Below are 25,440 nucleotides of genomic sequence, written 5' to 3'. Positions count from 1 at the left end.
ACGCTGGACTCATCTGTTAGGCTAAATGTGAGAAGGCAAAGGAAGTTGGAAAATATAGGAAAGGTCTCAAACCTACAAAATACTAGCAATATCTTCATTCAGTTCCTAACTTCTGGTTTCCCCTTCCAAGTGGAGGATGGCTTACGTTCTGTGCCCACTCAAAGGTACACACTCCGTACCAGCAACAGTTAAAAGGCTGGACCCCAAACAGAAGTGATACTTCCCTTTTCCTCTCCCGTCTATGCCCAGGCCTCCAACAACTAGCTGGGGAAGAGCGTCGGCTGCCTTCTCTTCACAAAGGGAAAGGTGCTTAGCATGGCAGAATGAACTTGGGGTAGGAGGCTGAAGTGGCGGTTTCTTGTGCGATCACTGCTGAATCTCAGTATCCTCATCTGTCGAGTGGGAATGAAGCCACCTGCCTTGTCTATTTTGCAGGACCCCGGGGAAGCAGGAATGGGAGGCCCACGTCTTATCCTGACCTAGAAATGCTTCCCTGGCCCTGGGCTCTCATCAGGGAGATTCAAAAGAGGTGTGGAGGCTGAGGGAGGCTGAGGGCCACTACCTTCTTACCTCCACCACCTGTCCAGGGAGAGGCCCAGGAGAGTGGTGCCCAGTGATCAAGGCCTCCTCATCCCGTCCAACGATGGCCCGGACTGGACAAGGGTGTCATACCTTCCCTCTGTGAAGAGGGACTCCCACCTAGAAGAGTCTGATAGTATTCACCTTGCTTCCTCATTCCTAGGAGGTAGCAAGGGCCTTAAGGGGAGGGAGGCAGAGAGCTAGAAAACTTAAGGAGACCGAGCAGCAGAGAGAGGGAACTGGGTGAGAGGTAAAGAGAAGGGGAGAGACAGAGAAATGAACGCACAGACCCGCAGGGAGAGAAAGGGAAAGTGAAGAGCCGGCAGAATAGAAACAGAAAGGAGGACAGACACAGAGAGATGAAGACAGACTGACAGCGCGGGAGTGTCGGGAGGCGGGGAAGACAAAGGGGACCATCCGGTATTTTTAACTGGTCTGGCCTTTTAGAGACACCCTGTCCCCCAAAGAAAAGCCTCAGGGTCAGGAGGAGGAGGCTTGAGCGAGCAGCGGCTCACCCCGACCTCCGGGCTCCGTCCTGGCGCCCGGCCCCCTCCCCGTCCGGCTCCCGGTCCCGGCCCCCGCCCGGGTCCCACCGTCCCCCCTGCCCGTTCGCTCACCTGCCAGCGCCAGGATCTGGGCCTTGTGCAGCAGCAGCGCACCCCAGTCGCGAGGGGCGCGCGGGGGGCTCTCAGGCCCGGCGCCCAGCTCCTCCGGGCCCCGGTACACGGCGTACACCTTCTGGTTGTCAAAATCCAGACGCGAGCGGGGGCTGAAGTCGCGCACGCACGACACGGGCAGCGCGTAGCAGACGTTGTCCTCCAGGAACCGCACAAAGGCGTACATGGTGGGCGCGGGGGCGGGCCCGGCCGCACGGAGGTGGGGACCCGGCGGGGCGCGAGCCGCGCAGCCGGGCCGGGGGCGGGGGCGGCTCCCCGGGCCGGGGGTCCCCCCACTGTTATTGTTCCTGAAAGCTCCGCTCTGCCAATCGGCTGCTCTGGCCTGGGCGCGGAAAAGAGAGGGAGGGGAAAGGGGGGCGGGGGGCTGACGAGGGGGTTTGGAAGCGCACTGCCACTCTCGAAGTCAGACCCGAGCAATCACAGCCGGAGTGCGTTTCGAGTAGGGAGGGGAAAGGGCAGAGATTGAATTGCAATAATAATAATAATTAATAATAATAATAATGGCATTGCAGAAAAGAATGCATTGACTAAAAGTCTTGTTGGGGAAGGATTATATGGCTTCAACAATCGCACTGCAAAACAAATTGCACTACAACAAAAATCAGCATTGCAAAGGAGAGGCGAGACTGCGAGAGAATGAATGTGGCGCAGGGGGCAATCCTGTTTGGATCTCTAACTGTAAACTTGCACTTGTAATGGAGCAGAATTTTAGTGTTTCAAATAATTTTAGCCACTCCTCTCAGCCCTTATAGTTCACTTTTTTTTCTTTCTTTCTTTTCTTTCTTCTTTTCCCAAAACTGCCAGCTCCTGCGGTGGGGAGGGTCAGTCCGCCAGAAAAGTTCCCCAGAGCTGCCAAACTAGTTCTGACCAGTACTGGGGCTTATCTGGGATTTCCAGTTGGACCAGCTGGCTGGTGTAGCCAAAGGTCTGTTGAGGGCTGCTCTCAGCCATGGCCTGGGGGGGGTGGGGGGGTGCCTCTGTAGTCTCCCTCCATGGAGCACCTCTCTCTGAACTGGGCGTGACCAGTTGGAATGAAGTGGGAAGTGCAGGGGTGTTCTGAGGAAGGCAAGACCAGGGCTGGCTGGCATTTCTGGAGCACCTTGAAAAGTTCAGGAATGGGATTCTGGAATAGCAGTCCATGGTCTGTCCCTACTACCACAGGCCTAAGAGATCCTGGAGGGTTTTGGGTCTTCCCAGTCAGGCCATGGACACCAGCTGAAAGAGGGCGACTGGGCTCCACATTCATAGGAACCTCATCTCACATCAAAGGGGGTCAGCACCCTCACATTGATGCCTCTGTGAGGGTGGAGTTTTTATCACATACCATATCTCCCCAGATATAATCTGCCCAGCTCACACCTGGCACTTGGTAGGGACTCACTGAAATTTGGGGGAATGATAATAAATAGAACTCAAGTTAGACATTGTATCAGAACTTGAGTTTTAATGTTGGATTCCTGTGCCAAAATCAGGTCACTATATGAATAATACACCTTTTCTGTCCTAAAAACCCAAAAATCTGGTTAGGGAGTATTAAGTATTTATGTTACAGTGAGGAAAGTGTTCTCATAGAGGAATGCTTAATGGCAATGGCAGCCTCAATATATATATATTCATCTTAATAAACCTATAAAAATAAATGCACCAAAATGCAAAATGTTGTTTCTTAATAGTGGTGGGTGGCTTTCTTTTTTTCTTTTTTTTTTTTTTTTTCAGTTGATCAGCAGCCTAGCCAGGATCTCTAGCCAGGATCTCCAGCCAAGTTCTGGTCTGGATCTCCAGCGAAGTTCTGGTTAGGATCTCCAGCCAGGTTCTGTGTCCATGTTCTCTTGCTAGGTTCTCCAGCCAGGTTCTGTAGCCATGTTCCCTTGCTAGGTTCTCCAGCCAGGTTCTGTCCAGGTTCTCCAGCCAGGTTCAGTCACCAGGTTCTCTTGCCATGTTCTATCCAGGTTCTGTAGCCAGGTTCTGTCTCTAGGTTCTTCACCCAGGTTCTCTCGCTAGGTTCTGTCTCTAAGTTCTGTGGCCAGTTTCTGTCCAGGATCTTTTGCCATGTTCTCTTGCTAGGTTCTGTCTCTAGGTTCTGTGTAGGTTCTGTGTCTAGGTTCTGTGTCTAGGTTCTGTTCCTTCTTTTGTGTTTTATACTTATACATTTATATTTATTTTCCACAGTAAGCAGGTATGACTTTATAATCAGAAACATTACTCTTTTAAAAGCGCTGTGCTCACATTTAAAATCAAATATACTAATGATGAAGTAGAAAAACCAAAACCCCAAATTACCTTACTGTGATTTAGGAAATACATTATACAGATGAACCCCATCAACACACACCTCCCAGATCCAAATGTACAGGTCAAGCTCCTTTAACCAAGCCCTAGTGTATATGTGGTGCCCATCAGACATGTTCAGGAGTTGTCCTGGTGCAGATGTTGGCCTTATGTTGCCCCACACACTTGTGGTAAAAAGAAGGCCACTCTATTGTTTCAGCAGATTTATCTTCATAATTATTATTTCTTTGGACTGATCTTAAGTGAGTTTTTATTTTAATAATACACTCCTATGGTCATCAAGGGGAAGTAATGTATAGCAGGACTTCTGACAATTCACAAGATGGATCATGCAGAGTTGGCCATATTTAATGAAAATCCCTGAAACTCCAAACTGTGCTTGCAAAGTAATTTCAAGTAGCACCATGCCCAACCGCCTATCCCATCTAAATGAGGGTGACCCCTAAATATGTTACCGGTCTCATCTCCAACCACCTTCCTGGACACAGTATACCCCAACACCTTAACCTATTTGACACTTCCCACGCTAGCTTGTTTTGTGAGGTCCCAAGCCTTTGAGCTTGCTCTGCCGGAATCCTGGGAAGCATTTCCTCCTGGAGTGCATGGTGACCTCAACGTCCCCTGAAGACCAGCTCAAATGCCATCTTCGCTGTGAAGCCTTCTTTAACCACTGCTTCTCCTCAAGCACTGGCAGTCTTTTTCTACTATCTTGTCCCACAACCTTTTATCTTCCCTCACTGGCACGAGCTCTTTGAGAGATGACAAAAAGGCTGAATAACTTTAACATCCCAGGTTCCTTGCACAGGGCTGGGGAGTAAATGCTTATAGAACAAATGCATTAAATAAAGACACAGAGAGCACAATAGGAAACCTTTTGCATGGTTTCTTTTGAAACTCTGTCCCTTTTGGAGTTGGAGCGTAATCCCAACTCTGTCTTTCCCACTCCCAGTGACCACAGGACAGAATACCAATTCCACTCCTTGTAAGACAGGCACATTCATGAACGCAATAAATACCACTGCACCCTCAAGTTCAAACAAATTCCCCACCCGAGTCAGTGTAAATAATTCTCACAAGGAGGCAGTTCCATTTCCCAAGAACCCAGAAAGAAAAGAACAAACAATGAAATGAATGCCAGCAGAGTAAACACAGACTCAAATATGTTTTGCATGTAGGTACGTACAATGGATTTTAGAGAAGGAACGACAGGTACAGGATACTCCAAGAAACACCCTTGGGCAGCCTCAGAGCAACCAAAAGAGTTTCTGTTTCCTGGGTGACTCTCACAGTCAGTCTGTTAACACAGCTTCATGGAGAACCTACTAAGTGCTTCCTCTGCCTTAGTGAAAACCATCAGAGTACCTCTTTGATCTAGAGCCCACAGCCCTAGGCTTTACACGTACCAGAAACTCAAGATGTTGGTGATTCATTGATTGGCAAGTAAAGACAGTTCAAAAGAATAGATTTCAGAGGTGGTTAAAAATGTCAATTTCAACCAAATTGTAGTTGAATCCTCTCTTTAATACCCCTGCCAAATGGTCATCCAGGTTCCTCTGATAGAGTTCTAATGTCAGGAAGTTTACTGCCACCCCTTAACTTTTGGAAACTACTGATTGACGGTTAGAAGGGCCTTTCTTAGTTACACTGAGGTGGACTCTTACATCTTGTAGCTGCCAGACTAAGTTCACCTGTCAGCCCTTCAGATATGGGAAAACTTGGGATCCTCTCTCCTTAGGAACTTTTTTTTTTTTTTAATCCTTACCAGAGGAGTGAGGATATTTTTTCCCATTGCTTTTTAGAGAGAATGGAAGGGAGTGGGGAAGGAGAGAGAGAGAGAGAGAGAGAGAGAGAGAGAGAGAGAGAGAGAGAGAGAGAGAGAGAGAGAGAGAAACATTAACGCGAGAGAGACACATAGATTGGTTGCCTCCTGTTCACACCCTGACTGGGGCAGGGATTGAGCCTACAACAGAGGTATGTGCCCGTGACCAGGCTCTTTCCTTAAGATATTGTCTGTTTTTTGCCCAGACATTTTCACATCCTTCACCTTCACCTCTCTCATATGACCTGGATTCAGTGATGATAACTGTGGTAACTACTTTTCCTCCAAAGCATTCTATAAACCTTGCATGCCAGGCACCAAGATCTCAATTAATTTCTCACCGAACCCTTGAAATAGGTCTCAACCCCATGACAGAGTTAAGAAAACTGAGACTTATGGCAAAGCAGTTTGGCTCTGGGGAGTCCTGGAAGGTTTGAGGTCATATCTGAGAGCTTGTTCGGAGGTTCTAGCAGGGGAGTGCAACTACTCATATACCTTTGACTGAAGATCAGTGTGGTCCTCCCCTCCGGGGGGAAGGTCGTCCACTTCAACAGAGTGCAGCTTCAGGAGAGATGCACATGGGTGAGGGAGGAAGAGGAAGCTCGCCTAGCCAGCCAGATCAGGCAAATCAACCCTGGCGACAATGGGGTGACAGATGTCGAAGCCAGATCATCCTCACATCCCATATTTGCACTTAGACAGACTTAGCCATGTGAAGGACAGCTTAGAGGAGAGGCAAAACTGGGGAGTGGGAGGACTATGGAGACTGACTGTGCTCTCCCTGGCCCTCCCCTAACTCCCTCTTTCTGTGGACCAAATGTGCTTTGCCTCTCATCCAAGTTATTTTAATGGAGCAGAAAATGTACACATCTGGGGCAGCTTTGCAACTGCAACTCTATTGTGCTTTCCTGTTGTGTTTTGCAGACCCTTGGGTTAATGTCAAGCTCCTCCAGTTCAGCCAGCTGAAGCATGCTCAGTGGCAGCAGCAGGACTTGTGTTTCAGATTACTGCATGGAATTCTCTATGTACTTTGCAAAACTATTTTAAGGAGACCTGGGTTCTGTGCATTTTTAAAGCAATTGGAGCGTGTCTTTTCAACCTCTCTGCTAATGATTGACCACATTTTTTCATGATTTTGCTTTTTTCCCCCTGTGATATTTAATTTGACTTTTCAAGTATTTGCTTTTAATATTTTTTTTAAATTTGCCCAGAAAAGTAACTTGCGCAATAATCTCAGGACCACTGTCTTCTTGGGTGAGTTTAAGGAAGACATGTTGGCACATGGTTAGAAGGATCTGGAACTGTTGGGAGGCCTCTGGTGGGCATTACTCTGAGCTGGATGCTATCAACCCAAAGCTGAGGCATCAACCCAGTGCATCCATGTGGTCCCCTGATCATGAAGTCTGGCTAAGTCTGGTTGTGGGGCGTTGGGCAGGGGAAGAAAGGAGTAGTAGAAAGGACGAAGGCAGGAAAGAAGAAGTTGCATGTTGAAAACAGGCTCAGAGGCCGGTGCATATCACCTGGGGTTAGAGGGGGTGCCAGCTGGCCATGCATCTGACAGCTTGGAGGCCTAAAGTAATGGGGGCTTTGGACTCAGACCAGGGCTTCAATCATGACTTTGCCTCATCTTTGCTGTGACTTCAGGCAAGGCAGTTCACCTTCTTGAGTCTCAGTTTTCTTACCTGTAAATTGGGGATATTGAAACATATCTTCTGAAGGTGTTGTAAGAATCGGGGCAGAAGTGTTTGACCCTCCCTGAGTATCAGATCCACCACAGCTTAAAACATAATCCACTCTGTTGAGCACCTCTGAGTTAGAAGGTTTTAAGGTAACATGCTAGTCATATAGGAAATGCTTGACAAGGCATAGATATTATTATTTTCAGGGAAAATACACAGGGTCCTGAAATGACTCTGAAGTACAATTTCTTCATCTCAAATATGACATATTAATGTGAAATGAAGACAGTGTATTGTAATGTTAGGCCCTGGATCCGAATCCTGGCCCAATAAGCAAGACCTATCCTTAATAAATTTGTGGCCATGGACAAGTCTCTGAATCTCTCCAAGACTCACTTTCCTCATGGGAATCTTAATACATATGACTTCATAGGGTTGTTCTGAGGATTAAATGAAATAATCCATGTAAAATGCTTGCTTGGCATAGTAACTAACACACGGTGAGTCCTCAATAAATGATAGTTGCTATTATTGTTGTTATCATGGTTATTGTAGTTATTATTAAAAGAGGTCTTATACCTATGATGAGAGCAGGGTGCCCAATAAATGTTTATTGAGTCATATTGAATATAATGAGCTGAAAAACACTGATAATTATCCAACAAACATCCCAGAATGCTTTAAACAAGAGCCTGTGGGCACAGGTCATGGTCACTTTCAGATCTTACATGTTCAAGAGCCTCTGAGGCTACTGCCTAAACTTGTAGCAAACACTTCCAAGATATTGTGTTTGGAACCACAAACATAAGTCATTATTTCAAACTGACTTTGTTGAGTATTTTCTCAGAAAAAATAAAAACCTCTGTGCATTATACAAAACTAGAGGCCTGGTGCACAAATTCATGCATGGGTGGGGTCTGGCCAGCCTGCCCCAACAGGGGCTGGCTGGCTGGAGGAGGGGATGCGGGAGGTAGGCCAGTCAGCTCCGTCCCAGATCAGGGTTGGGGAGCTGATTGGGGCTGGGCCGGCGGGGGGAGGGATAGGGCCCCAGGAGGTTGGCAGGCTGGCCCGGCCCCCATCAGGCTGGTTGGCCAGCCACAGTGTGCGTCATAGTGACCGGTCGTTCCAGTCATTCCGGTCACTTGACTTTTCTCTTATGAAACAAACTCATTCTGTTATTTTCTCAGATGAAATGCCACTTCCTCGGGAAAGTCCTCCCTGTCTTCCTCCTCCCATTTTCCTCTATAGGCTAGGTCAGGTCCCTGGCACATATTTCTACAGCTCCTTATATTACTCTTCATGGCATTTATCATAGAATGTAATGTAAATTTAGTCTATTAATGACTATCTTTGGCTCTAGATCTAAAATTCCACTGGAAAAAAGACCATATCTGATTTTCTCACTGTCATATCCTGACACCTTGCCTGGCACATGGGAAACTCCAAGCAAATAGGTGTTGAATGAGTGTGTGTCTAAAACATAGACCCTGGAAGACAGAAAAGCCCCTAAAGTTGAGGATCAAGGGGTGTTCCAAATGCTTTATTTTATCCCTCTGTGTCTCACCTTCCACTTGTGAGTGTACAAGTTTCCCCATCCCCACCATGTCTGGCTTCCACAACCTGGCCCCCAAACCAATCAAAGTCCCTTTGTAGTTTTCATTTAGCACCACTAGGCAGGTTGACATTTTCAAAATGTTTATCTGAATATCAAGAGAGAACAAAATGGAAATAATTACAGAAAAATGCACATAGAAGAAAAAGTCAGGTTGACAGTCACCCATGGTTGGCATACACTGATACCAATAATAACATAATAGTATCAGGAACCTCACTGACACAGTCTATGGTCCTCCCAGAAACAGGATGCTTCCACCTCATCCTACAAAGCTAGACTTCCTTTTTACCTTGCTGTTGGCTAGAAATAATCGACTCTCCAATCCCTTACTCAGGGTGATCGCTGCCTCATCTTAGTCTTCTGATGATTTCAACATTACTTGGGAGGTATCAGTGCAACCAACCTTTCTTCAGACCACTTGCTAACTCTCTGGTCATCTCTGCTCAGCTCCAGCACCCCATGGTTCAGAATGTCTGCCTTTTACAGGTCTTTACAGAGCCAGACTACACCCCCTATTGTAATTCACTCTTAGGTTTTTGCTTGATATCTCTGAGCTTGGTGTTCTAGGTCAGAGGCATGAAAGAGAATGCTCATTCAGAGTTAAATCTTAGAAGTACTCAGCAAACCATAAACAACTCTGATTTTCTTAAGACTGTCTCCTATCTATGCCACAAATTCAGTGCCAAATCAGAGGAAGTGAAAGAAAATGGAACTAACAATTACTGATTTTCATGATAGAAACTGGACTGGTTGCTTAAAATATTAGCTCCTTTAATCTTTTCAAAACATCTCATGAGGTTGGTACTATTCTCTCTACTTTTCTGATGAGGAAACTAAGACTTACAGAGGAGATAGAAGTTATTAACAGTCATATGGAGAAGACTTGAACCTTAGCTTCATGATCCAAAGCCTGGATATGGAGGGCTATGTGGATATAAGCCTTACCTCAGAGTCTCCTGAAGCAACAAGCCACTGAATTGACTGTGGGGATTAATTGCTGCGCTGCTCTCCTTTTCCCCAGAGGTTTGACTCCCCATCTAGAAATATGAGAACTGGACCTTATGGGAAAGTCCCACATCTATCATTCTAAGCACCCCTAGCTTGAGCAGGGAATGAGTCTGTGAACACTGATGATTTGGACTACATTATCGGGGGTTTCTTAAATCAAGTCCTCCTTACTCCAGAGACTTTGAATTTCTCAAGCACTCTGAGGTTTCCAACTGCTCGCAGATTTCTACAGTCTTATACCCACTGTTGGTGGCTAGAGAGTCGGAACCTGTTGGGAATCACCTGTTAGATGGCCTGGGTGGAGGCTCCTCTGAGCCAGAACAAAAGAGGATCAGAGAACTCCAGTCAGAGGTATCTCTGTGAAGAGTGTCAAGCCCCTCCCTGTTTTAACCCTGCTATTACTTACTTGGAGGAATAATGACAGGAATAATAGCAGTGAACCCCTGTGGAATGCTCATCTCATGCCAGGCTTTATGGACATTTCTCATTTAATCCTCAAAACCATCCTGGGTGGTAAGTACTATTAATGTGAGCCTCTTTTGGAAGTTGAAGAACCACAGGCAAAGCATAGGGATGTTAGGTAACTTGCCCAAGGTCACACAGGAGTAAATGGTGGAGCCAGGATTCAAATGCAGGCTACTTGACTCCAGAGACCCAACCCTGGACTTCTCTACCCTGATGCCTTCTGAGTCTGACTCTTGCCCTACTAATAAGGACAGGAGCTGGTGGAGCATTCATCCTCAAAGGGCCATATGCAGGTTCTTTGGGAATGTCTAGACCACCTTGCTTGGTTCAGGTGAGACTGGCAGACATTGGAGTTCATTGATATTTCCATCCTACGCTGTGGTGGAAGGCCCACTAGGAAAGTGGTCAGGCCCCCTCCTCCACCCAGCTAATGCACCCTGCCACCTTGCTGGGCTGACAGAGGGTCTCTGATCACTGAGATCTACTCATGGCTCTGCAGCCCATTCTGGAGAGGCAGCATAGCACAGAAGAGGATGCAAGGCAATATGAAAAGTGGAAAGTACAGGGGCTTTGAACTCAGAATTGGGTTCAGTTACTGCTCTATTGCCAAGGTACTTGGGCAAATCTGTGCCTCTTGGGTCTTTCAACTATCTAGAGTTTCATAAGGTTCTCAAGGAGTCTAAAGACCATGCAGGTAAAGTGCACAATGCCTCACACACAGTAGGTTCCAGAAACTATTAGTTATCTTTTCCATTCTCATCTTCTGAGAAAGGCTCTGTTATATTTTCTTTTCAGGAGATCACAGGGCACTGACCAGGACGGATGCCCAGCAGCCAGGTATTTCTGTGGGAAGTTTCTTCCCCCTCCCTGAGTGCTGGGCAGCATTCCTGCAGAGGCGTACCCCATCCTTCCAGGCCAACCCTGGGTAGTGTGCCTTGTGTAAGAACACTGGGGCCTTAGTAAGACCTGTACTCTTATCTTATGGAATATGGGGACTTGAGTTTGGGGTTCTATTGTCTGCTTTTAAAATCATGTTCAGGTTTTGTATATTTAAAACACACCTTTAGAATTGTGAAACAAAGTGTTTTCAATCATAAAACAGGATGAGTTATATTATGCCTTTCTGTTCCCATTTCTGGGTTCTTATTTTGTCTCCTTGTATGAAATTTTCTGTGATGCTCTGCCTTATGTCTTAACTCATCTGGGATACTAGCTGTGAAAATTTGGGCAAGATTCTAAACCCCCGTATGATTGCCTCATTCATTCATTCATTCATTCATTTATCCATTTACTAATGAACTATTTGTTGAGGCTTATTTTGTGCCAAAAGTTCTGCTTAATATTTGGGATACAGTGGATAAATAGACTGAGTTTTCTTATCTATAAAGTGAGAAACTAAAAATACTTCAGGATTGATGAGAGAGAATGAGATGATATATATGAAAGAGACAAGAAGATTACAATTTATTGAACTCCCTGCTCTGTCTCTGGTAATGCTAGGTGCTTCGCATGCAATCCTCATAACTTGGGAAGTAATTGTTGTTACCCTCATTTCACAGATGCATTGACTAAGGTTCAGAGAGGGAAAGTGAGGGCCCAAGTCATGCATTCAAAGCTGGTGTGAGGTCCATGCAATTTCCACTTTGCTATGTTACTTCCAGCAGTCCCGGGTATATTGCTTGTCATTCGGTAGGTACCATACGTTCCATCACCAATGCCATGTAAAATCTGGGAGGCTGTGCTCCTCTTTCTGCTGCTGACACATCTGATGGTGGTTTGGGTAAGGTAAGAGGTACCTGAATGGAAAATCCAAAACCTGTCCCCTTATTGCTTAGGGAAAAAGATGCAGAGAAGACTCATGAAAGGTGGGGATGGGAACATATACCATAAACTTACAGATTAAATTTGCTGTTGAAATATGAAAACAAGTTATCAATAACTCCAGTCACCAGGTTGGGACTCTGTGGTTCTCTGGCAGCCAGATTCATCAGATGGGACATGGATTCTTGGCAAGAGGAACATTCTTTTTCCCAAGCCAACCCTTCTGTGCTGCTGTGACCTTGAAAGATGAAACCTTCAAAACTCTGTATTCCTCTGACTCTCAGCCACTCCCCAAGCACAGCACACCTCAACTGCTCAACAATAAGGGATGTCTGTCCACTTGAGATGTTCAAGTTCATGGAAGAAAGAGTCTGCTGGAAACGTCCACTTGGGCCTGCAAACGTTCCCCAAGCTGAAGACAGCCCTACCCCAAGCCAGACAAGCTGGACCTGTGCACCCTTCTCGCCCCCACCTCTATGTTTGGACAGGTCACAGCAAGAACTTATAACAGACTCACCAGGATAGAAGTCAGACAACACTGTCCACATGGTTTTAACTTTCTGAGCAAATCCTTATCTTTGGTGTTAAGAAAAGCAAGGGCCATGCTTGGAGTGCTTGTTGCCACTGAGAAAACCTACGAGGGTTACTCACCAGAATGAAAAGACAGACATGGAAGAAGCAAAGCAGAGCTATGCACAAGAAAAAAAAGGTAACATCAAAAAATATCTGTTCCTTGACACAGAGAAATTTTTCTCTTTTCTTGGCAATGTAATAAACACCTTAAAATAGTTACAAAACGGAAACCGATTCTGTAGAAGCTGGAAACCAAGAATAGTGACTTCAGAGAACTTACAGCCCAAGCCTCTCATTCTAGAGATGATGAAACAGCACAGAGGTCAATGATTTACCCAAAGTCAGGTCAGCAATGGGACCCACTTCCGTCAGGCCTCTTCCCTGACCTACGGGCCCAGATTACAGGGGAAAGCCTTCAGTGCATGGTGATCCCACCCATCCCCAGAGCACTCACTTACCTAGCCCCAGAGAAACGTACACGTCTTCATTCTCAAGGCCTAGCACTGAGAGATGCCTCTCCTAGTTGGGAAAGATAGTGAGAGGCCCTCCAGATTCTGTCCCCTGAGGTGGAACCCTCCCCTTGAGTCTCTCCAACCTACTGCCATTTCCATGCTGCCCCCTTTGCACATACCCTCTATTCCCCACCCCACAACAAGGGGTGCTGTCAATTTAACACTGTGGCGAAAGCATGAACCCAACTCGTTTCGGGGGCTTGACCTAAGTACACTTGAGGCAGCCTGGAGTCAGGAGCTGGACGGCAACAAGATGAAGGAAAGGCAGCAGAGTGTAGTCAGTGATTTGGGCTTTGAAATCAAACAAATCTAACTAACACCCAATCCCAGCTGCACAGACCTGAGCAAGTCACGTGATTTCTCTGAAGTTTGGTTTCCTTATCTATGGGGTAGAGAGACCTACCTCCCAGGATATGTGGTACAATTAAATGAGAGAGCACACAGAAAGCACCTAGTGTAGATCTTTGCATATAGTGGCCACTGCTATACATTAAGCATTAAAAAAAAATGATTTACAAAGCACAGGTTAATAGTCAATCACTCAAAACATCATGTGAAGACAGAGACACAGGTATAATGCTACGTGCTTACAGAGGCAGAGACTGGAGTGACGTGGCTGTAAGCTAAAGAACGCCAAAGGATTGACCACCACCACCAGAAACGAGCAAGAGGCAAAGACGGATTCTATTCAGGGTCTCAGAGGGAGCCAGGCTCTGCTGCCACTTTTGGACATCTAGCCTCCAGAATAGTGAGAGAATAAATGTGTTTCTGTTGTGTTAAGCCACCCAGTTTAGGGTGGTCGGTTACAGCAGCCCTCGGAAACCAGTACAACTGGGGAGGCATTCAAGGGAGCAAATGCAACCATTATAACAGAAGTGGAATAACACTTATAGTTCCCTGAGCTGAGCCTGTTCCATTTACTCAATCATAATTATGAGATCTTGGTTAAACCAGGACGGCTTCTTGTAAGCCTCGGTGCTGCTGGAGGTCTGTCTGGGTGCAGGTAGTTCATCTAGGAAGTGGACACCTGTGTCTGCCTCAGGGAGCGGGATTGGACATTTCCAGGATAGCTAGAAGCTCAACAGGCAGGGAGGGAAGGAAGGGGAGACAGCATTTGGGTTAGAGAGCCAGTGTGAGCAGAAGCAGAGACGTGTGAACTGGTTTTGGAAGTTTGGGGAAACTGGAACTGGTTAAGCACTGCTGGAGCACAGCGCTAATGCTCATCTGCCTTCTAGACCGTCTTCTCCACCACAGGCACCTCCTACTCAAAATATCCCACATGGAACTTCCCTTCTACCCTCAGCCATACCACCTCCTCCCTGTTCACCCCCTGCCTTTGCTGACTGGGTGAATGGTCCACCACTCACCCATGCAGCTTCCCTAGAAGTCCCAGAGCGCCAGTATGCTCAAGCCTTGGAAACTGACTTCCTTTCTGTCGCAATTTACACAATCATTTCTGAGCTTCACTTTCTCTGGTTCTGATGGATTCTCACTTGGCACAAGCTCCCAACTCTCCAGCTGTGTCTCTCGGCCATAGTCCTTCCAGCCAAGCTTCTCTGCCAGATAATTAATGATCTGTAAACAAATGCTTAATTGCACCAGGGGAGCACATATTTAAAGAGACTGTGTGATAAAGCAAAGGATCCTTTTTATCACATGAAGAATATTTCTTTCACAAACTCTCAAATATTTCTATCACATGAAGAATATTTCTCTCACAAACTCTCCCCACATTCAATTGATCAGTTAGCCTGCATTTTCATCTCACATATTAAACCTAACACTCTCTTGAAGCAGGAGCCCCTAAATAAAAAGAACCAAAACCTGCCTGAAGGACAGATGGCATTATTCTGAGGCATAGCCACATCAGGGTCTTCTAGAGCAGCGGTTCTCAACCTGTGGATCGCGACCCCTTTGGGGGTCGAACGACCCTTTCACAGGGGTCACTTAAGACCATCGGAAAACACATATATAATTACATATTGTTTTTGTGATTAATCACTATGCTTTAATTATGTTCAATTTGTAACAATGAAATTGGGGGTCACCACAACATGAGGAACTGTATTAAAGGGTTGCGGCATTAGGAAGGTTGAGAACCACTGTTCTAGAGACATGAGACATTCTTCTCCCTCTGGGTCTAGCCCAGCCGTGGGCAAACTACGGCCCGCGGGCCGGATCCGGCCCGTTTGAAATGAATAAAACTAAAAAAAAAAAAAGACCGTACCCTTTTATGTAATGATGTTTACTTTGAATTTATATTAGTTCACACAAACACTCCATCCATGCTTTTGTTCCAACCCTCCGGTCCAGTTTAAGAACCAATTGTGGCCCTCGAGTCAAAAAGTTTGCCCACCCCTGGTCTAGCCCCTTTGGCCCCCAGACTCAAGACTTGAGCACTTGCTGATAGAAAGGAAATGTTGGCTCCTGGCAAGAAGGGGAAGGAAATGTGGATTTATTAAGAATCTAATATATGCCTGGCTCTTCTACTTACGTTCTCTCATTTTCCTCTTCACAACAACCCATGAGCTGCTACCCACCATATAAACAAGAAAGTTAAGCACCTTTTCAAGCCAGTGGCAGCATGTAAGGGGAAATAACTGACATAGAAGGTGCCTGAATTAAATATAATGAGATGATCATCTCCATGCGCACTCTTTGAAGATGTTTAGGTTATCTAGTCAGCCATGTTGCCTTTTCAAAGTTGATATGAAGTCATTAGAGTGCATACCTTCTGCCCAGTCATGCTGATTCCCCATGAGTGGGTGGGCACCCAGGGCTTGGTGGGCAAGAAGCCACAGTGGAAACTTTTGTGTGTGCTGCTGCCTCTGACCTTGTGCTGGGAGCCAGTTGGGTGCTGCTCTGGGAGGGGCCAATCCAGCCCCACTAGCCCTTAGAAAGGAAGCACCTTGGCTCAGATTTGAAATTGAGCCTCCTCTAGGGAGTGTGAAAAGGTGGTTTTCTTACAGTTCAGAATGGCCCAGCTGTTCTAGAAAGAGGAAGCAGAGAACATTTTTAGAATAGTCAGTGGGGTGCAACAGAACCCAGAGACTGCACCTATAGAAACTCCCCCTGCTCATTAGTTTCAGAAAGCACTCAGTGTTCACATAGCCAGGCCCTGGATCTTCCCTCTCTCCCTCTTTGAGGGCCATTCATATCTGTACTTACACATGTTCAAGTCCTTCCCAAAACAGGACAATAGCCACCTCAAAACTCTCACTCAAAACAGGACAATAGCCACCTCAAACCCTCACTCACCCCTGCCTACCTAGTTATCTCTTTCTCTCCTCCTCTTCACAGCAAACCTTTTGGAAAGAAAGTGTAGTCCACACTTCCTGTCAGGATTCACTCACCTCCCGTTTATTCCAGCCCCACTGCACTGAACCTGCTCTGCAAGGTTACCGATGCCCTTCCAAATGCAGGGCATTTGGTCCCAGCAGCATCCACACTGTTGACCTTGACTTTCTTTCAGAAATGTGTTTCCCCTTGACTTCAGCAGTCCTGATTCCTTCCTAACTGTTCAACAGTCCTGTCTTCATAGTGGACCCTTCCTCTTGGACCCACTATTTTGATGTCAGTATTTTTCAGAATTCTGCCCTAGAATTCTGGCCTTTTATTCTGTGTACTCATACTCTTAGTGCAGACTTCTCTCCTGAGCTTCCGGCACATACGCCTACAGCTGTTTACTAGACATCTGGACTTTGAGGTCTAAATGGCATCTTAAATATTCCAAACCCATCTCTGCAAACCTTTTCCCCCAAGCCTGTTTCTTCTCAAATGTTCTCTGTTTTAGTCATGAGCACCGTCATCCACCAGTGGTCAGGTTAGAAACTTGTGAGTTCTTCTTGACTTCCCCTGTCCTCTCACCTCTTAGTCATCAACTCCTACCAATTCAGCCTCCATAAATATCTCTCAAATCTATCAGTGTCTCTTCTTATCCACCATGTTCCACTTTAATTTTTATTTCTTTCCTTATCCCTCCCAATGCATTCTCCAAACTGAGTGATCTTCTTCAAATGCAAATAAGATCATGTCACTCCTTACATAAGACTGGTCAAAGGCTTCTCAACTATCTTCAGAAAAAGCCCCACATGATTTAAATCCACCAACTCTACCAACTCTCTGGGCTCAACTCATGCTATGTACTTCTTCATTCTCTGCCTCAGTCAAACTGGCCAACACCTGGTTCTTCTCCTCCTCCTTCTTCTGTTAACCTTTTATTTTTGACATAATTGTAGACTCATGTACAGTTGTAAGAAGTAATCCATAGAGATCTTAGATGCTCTTCCCTCATTTTCTCCCAATGGTAACATCTGCATACTATAGTGCAATGTTCACACCAGGACATTGACACTGATACAATCCATTGACCTTATTTGTAATTTCACCAGTTACATGTACTTGTTTGTGTATGTCTTAATTCTATGCGATTTTTACCACATGTGGAGACTCATGTGATGACCACTACAGTTAAGATATAGAATGGTTCCATCAGAAGGACCTCACTGGCCTCCTGATGATTCCTTCAGTCGGCCAACTCTCTTAGTTCCAGGCCTTCTCACAAGCTGTTCCCCCTGTTGTAATATGTTCCCCCAAGAGCAGTCATTTGGCCAATTACAATTTATCTTTCAGGCCTCAGGTTAAACATTCATTCTTCAAAAGACTTCCCCTGGTCCCACGCTTGGTCAGGGCCCTTGCTCTCTGTTCCATTAGCACCTTACATCCTTCTCTCCCATTACAGCCTGTTTTCTCATCCCTTGAGAGATAATAACCTGTATGAAGGCAAAGGTTGTTTGTGGTTTGCTTGCTCCGGTGTCTCCACCACCTAGCACAGTACCTGCCACAAGGAAATTCTTAAATTAAACTAGCAGGAATAAAGAATTTGTGGATACCGTGAGTCAGGTGGTGCTCCCTCTCTCTGGGAACTCCCAGTCATGAAACAGGCCTTCTCGTCTGGGACTTAGTGCTGTCTCAGAAGGAAGCACCAGAGGCTGTGGGGACCCAGAGCATCCATTTCCTTCCAGCTTCCAAACTTACAAAGTTGGCACAGGCAGGACCAGAAGAGTCCTCAAGTACATTTGCCCAGAACCCTGAGCAATTTGGCAGATCAGCTAAGTGAGGCAGATGCTGTGGTAATGAGCCCCAAGGCCTGATTTCAAAGCCCTCAAGTGGACAATGTCAGTCCCACAGACTGAGCAGCAATCTTGGTCACAGACCTCGTCCTGATATGAGCCACCCAATGAGTCCTGATCCTGACACAGACCCTGACACTGGCCAACCATATGATAAATTTAGAGTCTTCCACAAAAACAGGTAGGGTAATGGCAAGCCTTCAGGGCATCCCCTCTAATAGGAGGAAGGTAGAACCCAAAGCACAGGTCCTCCTAGGGGGTCAATAACATAAACACCCTAAGAAGAAAACTAGAATCTTTGAGTCTTAAAGAGTCAAACCTGGAAGGGCCCTCAAAGGCATTATGCCCCCTATAGTACCTTATATAGCACAAAGAATGGGAAGCCAGCTTACTGCATAAGGAGTACAAATGGTAACATTTCTTATCTAGATGGAAAAGCCCTTGTTCCCATTTCTGAATCTTTCCTAATTAATTTTTCCAAAGCATAACTGAACTTTGACTTAGAAACATCAAACTAAATATTTCCCCTGGCCTCCAGCTGGCCTTCTCTACTGTACTGGCCCCCACCAGCCAGATGATCTATTTCAAGCACTAGGCTGGCCAGGTTGCTCTCCTGCTGAAACCCCTTCAGGGCCTTCCCATCACCTTCAGGATGGAGTCCAGGTTCCTTAGTCTATAGAAGAGCCCTGCCTCCTCTCTGGCCATAGCTCCTGCCTCTCCTCACATCCCACTGATGTACACTGAGTGCACCACGCTGTCTTCTGCTTATGTTGAAGCCGTGCCCATTCCCAGAATGGATTTCTCACCAATCTCTGCCTGATTAACTCCTTCTTAACCTTCCAGATTCACCTTAGCCATTCTCTCTTCTAGGCAGCTTTCCTGGAACTCTTGGGTTGGGCTACTACCCCTTACCTGGCCTGTTCCTGTGCCTCCCCACATCATGCCACATAGAATCTTTGATTGGGTCATGTTTATGAGTCTGTATCCCCAGGAGTCTGAGTTTCTAGGTGACAGAAATTGTGTTTTAATCATCCCTGGCCCCTCAGTGCCCACAGACCTGGCACCTCAAAAGCTCTTGGCCAATTTTGATGGAACAGGAAAGCAATTCCATGATTAACATCAAGAGTGTCCTGTGAGCCTGGCAGCTAGGTGCTTCCCATGTACCTTGTCACTTCACTATCCTAACAGCACGGGACCACTCAGCACTCTCCACAGAGCCCTCTGCACCCAGAGCAGTGACTTCAAGTGTCCACCTATCCCAGGCCCTACCTTCCATTCCAACCCAGCGACTCTGGATTCATGTTCACCTGCTCACCTCACACCTGGATTCACTTCTCTACCTGGTCCCTTCAGGTGGGATCCAGGGTGAGACTCTTTGCCTGTTTCACTCTGGCTCTCATCCTCAGCACTGAGCTTTGCAGTCCACATACTTAACCTGTTCCAACCCAGGGGATAGCCAAGGCTCCCGGACCTCAGTCCCAACCTAGCGTGATAGGTCCTTGATTATAGGAGAGGAAAGAGTAGATCAAAGTGGCCTTGATTACACCGATGTTCCAAAGACAACAAGGAAGCTCAGTCACGTTAAGTAATGTGCCCAGGTCACATGTCCTGGCTTCTGAGACCTACCATCTCCTCCTATGTGTAGGGCACCTTTCCTCTCCTTTTAGACAGGCCCTTCTACAGCCTTTGGAGGCCCACCTACTTGTCCATTTCACTCTTTGAGTATGAGATATCCAGGCGGGGGCTGTTACCTAGCACTGTCCCCAGGGTCAGCCTGCAGAGAACAGCACTGGGAAGATGCAGGAGAACAGTGCCCAGTCTCCCGCGAGCTACCTGGAAGTTCCGCCCTTCCCCTACTTCTGCTTCCAAAGGTACTTGAAATCCTCCTTTGCATTTGGTTTGGCACCAAAGAAGCAAAGCTAGTAAATGTATTTTCTTGTCAATTTTTTTACTTTGTAATTGATACTAAATCCCTCTGTAAAGAAACACACACCCTCAACCTCTTAAAGAAAGCTAGTCATGGTATAATGGCTTAAATAAAAGAATTGTGAAATTCTGGGGTAAGTACCAATCTCTATTTGACCCCTTCTGTCCTGAGAACACCAAACTCTCAGGTGAAATTTTTGAGGCTGTGGAAAGAGAAAGTGCTTTGGAGTTAGATAAACTGGGTTAAAATTCTGGCTTTGCCTCCCAGGAGCTAGGGACCTCGGGAAAGAAACCTGAGAGTCATTCTATGCTCTATCCTAGCCTTACTCATTGCACCCCATCTTTACACCAGTGCTGCCGGGGAGACCTTCTGAACGGTTCTTCCCCAATCTCTGCTTCAGTTGAGAGCTGGTCTGGTGATTAAGCACATGGGCTCTGGAGTGGGACCGTCTGAGCTCGATAGCACTTACTGTGCTATCCCAGGTAATTTACTTAACCTCTCAATGTTTCTGTTTCCTCATCTGTAAAATGAGGATTAAAAAAATCTCTGGTTGTTAACAAGATTCAATGAAACAATCCCTATAAAGCCTAATCCCTGGCCCACAGTAAGAGAGCATGAACATTTTCCTTGTTATTTATTATTATCTCCTTTGTTTAGGCTATTATCATGCAACTCCACCTTCCCCCTGCCCTCAGGACCCCATGCCCAACCTCTGCTCTTTCCTGCAAAATTTCCTGCCTGAGTTCTCCCCCCTCCCCTTACCCGCCCCCCCCAGTGCCTCTTCTCCAACCCATTCTCTGTGCCATTGCCAAAATATTCTCTCTAAAAGAAGACTTGATCTTGTGATGTTCAGATGAGAAAAACCCGCCCCACTGTCTGTTGGATAAGACCTGAGCTTGCTAGCTTTGCAGACAAAGCCCTCCATTATTAGGGTCCCTGCATACCTCCCAACAACCTCAAGAGGAAAGCTTTACCCCATTTATTGCCTCAGAATGGTTAAGTGATGGTTCCCGAAGTCTTACAGTTATTCATTGGTCCAACTGGGATTTATACCCAAGGCTGATGAGCCCAGAGCAGCTCTGTGCATTGGCCCACACTGCCCCTCCCACACTGACTATCATGAGCTGACAATAAGAGGCAGCATCAGATAAGCAAGAAAGGAACAGCGAGCAGGCGGGAAAGAGGAGCTGGTATGGACACCTCACACATCACGGTGGGCTACCTGGCTGGGGAAGGCTCCGTGGAGGGCTGGGCTCTAGGCGCCTGAGGGAGGACAGGATCTTGAGGATAATACTGGAAGAAAATACTGAAGCTGTGATTTCAGAATTATCTTATGAGATGAAGTGAGATTCAAGTCTGAGCGGAAACATGTGCTTCAGATGCTATTCTCTTCGTCTCCAGCATTGGCAGGGCCCCAGGCAGCTCTAAGGTTTTGTTCTTGGTTTCAGTTACTGTTCGTGGAGTGGAAGCATCATGCTAGGTTTCAGGGCTTGCCAGGCTCTGTGTTATCCAGAGATTAACGGGCTCCAGATTGGTTGGGGAGGGTGAAGCGTCCTTCCCTCTTGAGTTCCTTCCTTGTAGTGATGCCATCCAAATATCCACCCAAATATCCATCCATCCGCTCAGCAAACCTTCTGATACCTGCGGGACACCAGGCCCCAGGGCTGAAAATGCAGAAAACTGTCAGAAGTGTTTCTTGGCCTATAATACTTATCCTTTCATGGTGAGAATCTCCACACACAGTGACTGCCCTGTGTGAAAAGTGCCCTGGGCCTGGGCAGAGTGGGCTGGGTAATCTTCCCAGAGATGATACCTAAGCAAGCTTCTCAGTGATCATTCTCCTAGGATTTATTTCAACAGGCAGATTTGTGTTGCTGCTCTTTGTGATTATAATTGCAGAATGATATGCTCTCACTTGTTGTGGAGCTTTTAGGGCATGCAGGGTAGAATAGTGGCTTGGCAGAATCCCTAATTTGGGGACTTAAAATGTAGGTCCATATCCTCAGTGGATATAGACCAGGGATAATACCATCACTGCCTGAGATTTTGTAGCAGAAGTGCGGGGCAGACCCAAAGGTCACGTGGCTATCTCTGGGGCTATGCTAGGGGCCCAGTGAATTCCTGAGAAAGGACAATGGCCTGGGCTTCAGGCAGCTCTGCCTCTGACCAGCTGAGTGACTGCACAAGTCATTTAACTGCACCAAGCCTCAGTTACCCCCTTTGTCCAGTGGGGACAATATTACCTTGCCTATGCTTCAGATGCTAAAATGGCAGCTACTGGTCCCTGGTCTCCCATTCTAGGCTGTATGCCACTCTTTCCCCATCTGTGAGCAAGGCAGGGCACTGAGGCTCTGTGCAGAGAAAAGAATGAGAGGCTATTCTCTAAGGGCTCTTCAGCTTTGACATACCATGCATAAAACAACAGCCAGATTGGACCATTGCTTAATTCTATCCAAACTGCCAGATAGGCATTTGAATAAGTAATCTAATATATACATTTCACTCTCTTCGATATTCAGGTCGTCTCCAGGCTGGAATGAGTATTCAGAATGATGATTGCTTAGAAACATACCATTCCAGATACAAATGAGAATATTTTTGCAATATTCAGTTCAACAAGGATGGGAAGGTATGAGATTAGGTTCTGCAAATAATCACATCTTTCACATCTTGGACGCCTATACACATACTTAACTACACGCCTTTCTTCATAACCTTGGAAATGCAAATCCCTGGGCCGTGAGAGGCCTGAGTATACCTCTTGTGTTCGGTCAATTCTCATGTGAAAATGGCAGAGCAGGGCAACAAAGACGTGACCTCTCATCTGGTGTTTGAGGCCCTGCTGCACCATCCTCCTGTCTGATAAACTGTGGTCTGGTCTCCTTGCACTCCAGCACGGACAGAGAGCTCACTACTTCTCTGAGCAGCTGATACCACCCGTGGGCAGCAGGAACTTGGGGAAATAGCCTCTCACATTGAGCAATCTCCCTGCTTCTGCTGTTCCTACATTGATCCTTGTCCTGCAATCTGCTCCTTCTGTCCTAAAAGTCCTGCAGGGATTGAAGGCAATGACCCTACATCGCTCTTACCCAGTTAGCCTTTTCCCCAAATGGAATCCCCACTGCCTCCAACCAGAAACCTGCTCTTTGTCCCATTACAGGGAAACACTCAGAGCAAAGGGAAGCTGGAGATGCCCTGGGGAATTCCTTTTGCTCTGGCTTCCCTTGCCATTCAGCAAGAGAAGACAAAGCTTTTAAAGTAACAGGACAAGGTAGCAATTCTAAGGAAGCTTGCCAAGGCTTTTCAGGAAACAGAAAACACAGCCGGGGAAGGGAGACCTTTGGATTACAGCAACAGGAACAGAGAGGGTTAACCTAGGAACTGTTTCAAACCAGCACTGTACCCATCTCAGTGTGTGTGTGTGATCTACTAGAGACACTCAACCGTGCCTTGGTGGTATTAGTATAGGATAAATCCTTCACTTGGCCAATTGTCATGTACCTTTCAGATCCACTCTCAGGGCAACTCCTCTCAGCATTACCCAACATTCCGGCTTACCTTAGCCCACCCTGCACCCTGAGGAAACCTTTTGTGCTTTCCTATATGTTGTCCAGGTCCTTGCCGGTCTGCGCCCTTAGATGGTAGGCACCTTCTCGGGAAACCTGACCATGTCTGATCCACATGTTCCCCTGTGCCTGGCACAGTAGGGGTGATTCATGAATGTTGGTTGCATGAACGTATTTGTGGAAAGGTGCCGAGTCCTCTTCCAGGGCTCTTACCACCGCCTATGCTGCCATGGTCCTCCTTCCTCACATAAAGATTCGAAGGTGATGCGGATTAGGGAGACCATAGCTCTCGCAGATGGGACTTTGGTAGGGGATCACACTCAGATGAGCCAATGGTATCCACGCCTCTGAAGTGCCTCCCTATGAGAGGTGGAAGTTGGGGTGAACAGTGCTGTTTCTCCAACCTCCATCGCTTTGGGCTGACTGTTCCCAGCCGTGATCTGCTGTCCTCCCCTGCCTGGCCCCTCCGGAGCAGCCATTCCTCCAGTTGACATTCACATTTTCCTTCTTTCCAGCCAAGTCACAGCTTTGGATGCTCCCTAGGCAGATGTGCAGGATGCCTGCACACATCTGCATATCAAAGGGGCCTGGAGCGTTGCTTGGCGGGAGGCCCTGGCTCACAGTGCTCCCTTGGCAGACCACAGTTGTGAAAGGATCTCTGCCTGTACTGTACTTGGCCAAGGAACTCAGCCAGGGACTAGGCTGCTCAACAGTGGGCTTTGTCCTGCCCGGGGAAGGTTGCAATATGGTGCATTTCTGGGGTCAAAGAAACTGTATCTCCTATGAGGAGGCTAATAAAATCAGTAGGCAAAGTCTTGGTATAGAGGGAAGAGAATAAAAATGCATTTATTTTCCCATTCACTTAATGAGAGCAGCCCAGCCACCCATTGGTGGAGCGTCTGCTTTGTGCTGAGCAGTAGAAGATAGCAAGTCATTAAATATGAGACCTTGTTTCACATCGGAGAGCTGCTGCTGTCAATGTCTGAGACCTTGGGTAAGTCCTTTAACTTATTTTGGTGTTCGTTTCCACATCTATAAAATGGAATGACAATTTTACCTGCTGTATAAGAAGAATTGCATGAGAAGAGCCCAACAAAGTACTCAGCAGAGCACATGACAAGCATTCAGCCAACATCAGTTATTCTTGAGCACTTTGTTTACTGAATGTTTACTATGTGTCAGGAATCATTCTGGATGCTTTAAATATTTTGTCATATTTATTTCCCACAATAAACCTCGAAGACAGGTATTATTACCCCTAATTTGCAGTCAAGTAAACTGAGGCCCAGAGCTGCTAAATACTTCCAAAGCCTACACAGCATATGAAGGTCCTGTCCAATTTAACTTGCGGGGCCATGGGAAGCCAGATGTAAATGTCACTCTTGGGGTAGGGCCAGAGTTGGAGAGTTCCAAGGGGAAGGAGGCCTATGCCTGTGTGTGGACCCGGGGAGAGGAGAGAATCAGATTCCTGTCCACAGGCTGAGATCACAGCTGGAAAGATGTGCTGGGTGTCAGCTCTAATGGGTGAAGTGTGGAAGGAAACGGAAGAGTGGGTGATAAGGCTGGCGAGCAGGAAGGGTGGGCGAGACACAGGACAGCACAGGCTCCCAAGAAGAGGCCATAGCAGAGTCAGGATGAAAGCCAAGAACGGAGTAGGTTTGCCAGAGCTGGTGGTCTGGTTAGTCACTTTCCCTTCCTGGGCCCTCAGATCACAGGGCTGAGTGAGGACTAAATGAAGGGCTGCACAGAAAGCTCTTTTTAAAATGTTTGGAGCACAG

The 25,440-nt window shown here is 46.7% G+C and overlaps 2 protein-coding genes across 4 annotated transcripts in view; both read right to left on the bottom strand.

Annotated features, from left to right (window-relative positions):
- BEND5 (BEN domain containing 5) overlaps window positions 1-2,156 on the bottom strand; it is a 49,332-nt gene extending 47,176 nt beyond the window's left edge. The window contains exon 1 of one of the 3 annotated variants that reach the window (XM_059689616.1): window positions 1,197-2,156. In XM_059689616.1, the coding sequence (XP_059545599.1) occupies window positions 1,197-1,422 (226 nt within the window). In that variant the 5' untranslated portion in view covers window positions 1,423-2,156. The remainder of the gene's footprint in view (window positions 1-1,196) is intronic. The other 2 variants (XM_059689618.1, XM_059689619.1) reach the window with 2 other exon arrangements.
- Window positions 1-25,440, bottom strand: part of AGBL4 (AGBL carboxypeptidase 4) — a 594,219-nt gene that overhangs the window by 207,398 nt on the left and 361,381 nt on the right. The window lies entirely within an intron of this gene.

Source organism: Myotis daubentonii, chromosome 3 (assembly GCF_963259705.1).
Source record: "Myotis daubentonii chromosome 3, mMyoDau2.1, whole genome shotgun sequence".
Lineage (NCBI taxonomy): Eukaryota > Metazoa > Chordata > Mammalia > Chiroptera > Vespertilionidae > Myotis > Myotis daubentonii.
The sequence above is the reverse complement of the archived record's forward strand: the minus strand, read 5'-3'. Positions and strand labels throughout refer to the sequence as shown.